Genomic DNA, 3,556 nt, shown 5'->3' on the forward strand with positions numbered 1-3,556 from the left:
CAACCACAAGAGCAATCTAAATTGTAAAAATAATAATAAAAAAAATGTTAATAAATATAGTATATAGGATGATTCTCCAAAATATATTGAATTTGAGTTAGATATATTTTATATATATATATATTGATATAATGTTAAAAATAAATATTTTTTAGTATTTTTTATTTAAGTAACTAAATTTAGTATAGATATTTAAAATTTCCTTTTATTATTTATCATTAAATCAAAATCTAATAGTTTAAGATTTTTAAAATTAATATATATACTTCATTTTTGAATCTGTGAATTATTGAGTTGAAGACAGAAATTTTAATTAATATAAAATCAATTGAAGTACTCCTACTCTTATTCATTCCTTAATTAATAACTCACTTTCATGTGAACTTTTACCTTTTTTTTTTTTTATCTATATTCAATAACAATCAAGTCTTATTGAACTTGCCTTGAAATTGAAAACCTCATGGCTCGATTCTGGTGGAAAACTTCTTCTAGTAAAGGACGGGGCATTATCTGGATGTCATGGGACCGGATGGCAGTTCACAAGCTTGATGGAGGCATGGGTTTCCAAAATCTTCATGACTTTAACATTGCTATGTCGCGAAACAAGGTTGGAGATTAATGTGCAGCACCGACACACTTGCTGGTAAAGGTTTTAAAGCCAAGTATTTTCAGAAATCAGACTTTCTCTCTGCTGAGTTGGGTGTAACCCAAATTTTGTTTAGCGAAGTATCTGGAGTTCTCAAAGCTTAGTCCGTTTGGGGGCTAGAAGAACAGTTAGTACAAGTGACAGTGTGAGTATTTTACAACATTCTTGGTTGCCTAGTTCGCAGAACCCTTATGTGTCAACTAATCATCCTGGCTTAGAAGATCAGCTCACTCTTTCACGTTGACAGCCGAGCTTGGGATACAAATCTTGTCCTTGACTTGTTCAACAACCATGAAGCTGCCTTAATTTTGGGAATTCCCCTCAGTCCAAATGCTACCAGCGACACATGGTCCTGGGTAGGAGAAAGGTCAAGTGTGTTCTCTGTTAAAAGTGCTTATAATCTTCTTCAAGATCAGAAGAATACACATGTGAATAAGAGCACATCTAATTTCTGGCATTGTATATGGCATATGCAAATCCCTCCAAAGGCTAGGAATTTTCTATGGAGAGCTTCCTCTAATTGTCTTCCTACATGTCTAAACCTCACTACGAAGCACGTGGAGATCTCTATTCTGTGTCATGTGTGTCGTTTCAAGCTGAATCCACAAGTCACGATTTTATTTCTTGTCCAATTGCCCTTGCTTGTTGGCGTAGACTCGGGGTTACTTTTGTTTTTGATCCTGGTGGGAGTTTTCGCAGCTGGTTGGAACTGCTCTTCCAATCACTTTCAGAGGAGATTGTGTGTAGTGTTTCCATGACTTGTTGGGCAATATGGAAGGCAAGAAATAAAATTATTTGGAAGAAGAAAAGCTCATCTGTTACGGAAATAATTGCATATGTAAACAAAACTCTTAATCAATGGAAAAAAGCTCAAGATAAAATCACTTTCAATTCCTTGTGTCTTGAAAACAAGGGTGATGGCGCTGAGCTATGGTCTAAACCTGAAGAAAACTCAATCAAGATAAATGTCGATGCAACGACCTTCGAACAAGAGAACAAGTGTGGCTTTGACATTGTTATTCGTAATCATCTTGGCAATCTTATAACAGCTCTCTCTGGCTGTTATGGAGGTAATTTTACAGCTGAAGTCATTGAAGTCATGGCAATCAAAGAGGCCCTCAGTTGAGTTAAAGGCAAACATTTGGAACGGGTAGTAATTGAGACCGATAGCTTGGTATCGGTACAAGCTTTACGCAGTCAGCAAACAATGTTCTCAACATTTGGCTTGCTAGTTGGGGATTGCAAAGCTCTACTTTCTACATTACATAATGTCCAATTACTTTTTATTAAACGATCAGCAAATTGGGTGGCACACTACATTGTTAGGAACTCTCGTTTTAACACTAGTTGTAGCATAGCATTTCTATTTTTCATGGTTCAGAAGACTTAGAAAATCTTATGTATTCAGAATGTTAATTATTTCAATGAAATTAATATTTCATTTCAAAAAAAAAAAATTTTAATGAACTATTAAACTATAATAAATATTTCTCAATTTCATATCTTCCTTTATTTACTTACTAGGGAACTAAGCCGCGCTTCGCGCGGGTTCGACCCAACTTTAATAATATTTTAAAATTTTAATTTATTTTTGTACCAATTGAGTTATATAATTTATAATATAATATTTTTATGTGTATATTATAAATAAAATATCAACTTTGAAATTAGAAACATAATTTGCTATTTTCAAATATGTAAGAAGTTGGTAAACTATGTTAAATTACTTAAATTATATTAGTTTACATAGTGCATTAGTAATTACATAAGTTACTTTTTTTTTTTTAGAATAATTACATAAGTTACTTAAATTATAATATATTAGTAATTACATAAGTTACATATTGTTAATCGTTGGTATAGTAACGGTGTTTTTTTTTTTAAAAAAAAAAACAGTTTTTAAATAATAAATATAATATATATATAAAATTAATTAGTGGATTAGTAATTACATAGGTTTACTTAAATTATATAATTTATAATTAAAAAATTAAAAAATTGAGAAAAAAGAATAACATAGAACTCAACATATAAACTTATCCATGTTTGTTCCGTGAGATACTACTTGCAACATATAACTTAATGAATAAAAGTATATTTTCATAATTGAATATATATATATATATATATATATATATATAAACATAAAAATAGAGATTAAATGATATATTAAGAAGAAAAAAAAAATAAACATTAAATTCAATAGATTCAGGGAACCATACCTTATAGCATGATTATATTGAAAATTTATTGATGTTTTACATTAGAGAAAATAAATCAATTTCAAGATCTAAAGGTTTCTAATCAATAAATAATATATGTGTAAATATATAAATAAAATTGTTTAGTGAATTAGTATTTAGATAGATTACTTATTTATAATAGATATAATAAAATAATTAAAAAATTAAGAAGAAAAAAAAACATAAAACTCAATATAGAAAATCAATCCATGTTTGTTTATGAAAAACATGTTTGTTTATAGAACTCAATCAATAAAAATACATATTCATAATTAAAATATATATAAGCATAAAAATGGAGATTTAAATTATATCTTGAGAAAAAAATGAAAAAAATACCTCATATCCGCTCCATACATTTTCACATGATTATATTAAAATTTCATTGATATATTGAAAATAAATCAAAATCAAGGCTATCAACTATTAGTATTTTATTTGAAAGAGAGTATAAAATCTGAAAATAGTAATCTAAAGCATTGACATAATCTTCTTTTCTTGATTTTCCATTTCACAACATCCTCATATCATATAAATATATATATGCATGATTATATATATATAGATAAATATATCCTAAGAATGACTATTCGTATTCATAGTTTGGCCATTAGAAATTTAGGAAGATTGATCTTCTATTATAATAGTTTAAGATAAATATGTATAT

General features: G+C 28.3%; 1 protein-coding gene across 1 annotated transcript; it reads left to right on the plus strand.

Annotated features, from left to right (window-relative positions):
• Positions 1-1,178: 1,178 nt before the first annotated feature.
• LOC115724071 (uncharacterized) lies at positions 1,179-1,772 on the plus strand. The gene has a single exon (XM_030653530.1). It carries the CDS (start codon positions 1,179-1,181, stop codon positions 1,770-1,772), a length of 594 nt encoding a protein of 197 aa, XP_030509390.1.
• Positions 1,773-3,556: the final 1,784 nt, after the last annotated feature.

Source organism: Cannabis sativa, chromosome X (genome assembly GCF_029168945.1).
Source record: "Cannabis sativa cultivar Pink pepper isolate KNU-18-1 chromosome X, ASM2916894v1, whole genome shotgun sequence".
NCBI lineage: Eukaryota > Viridiplantae > Streptophyta > Magnoliopsida > Rosales > Cannabaceae > Cannabis > Cannabis sativa.

Bases quoted from the DNA above. Each gene is read 5' to 3' on its own strand.
- LOC115724071 (XM_030653530.1), top strand. From the start codon at position 1,179: ATGTCTAAACCTCACTACGAAGCACGTGGAGATCTCTATTCTGTGTCA.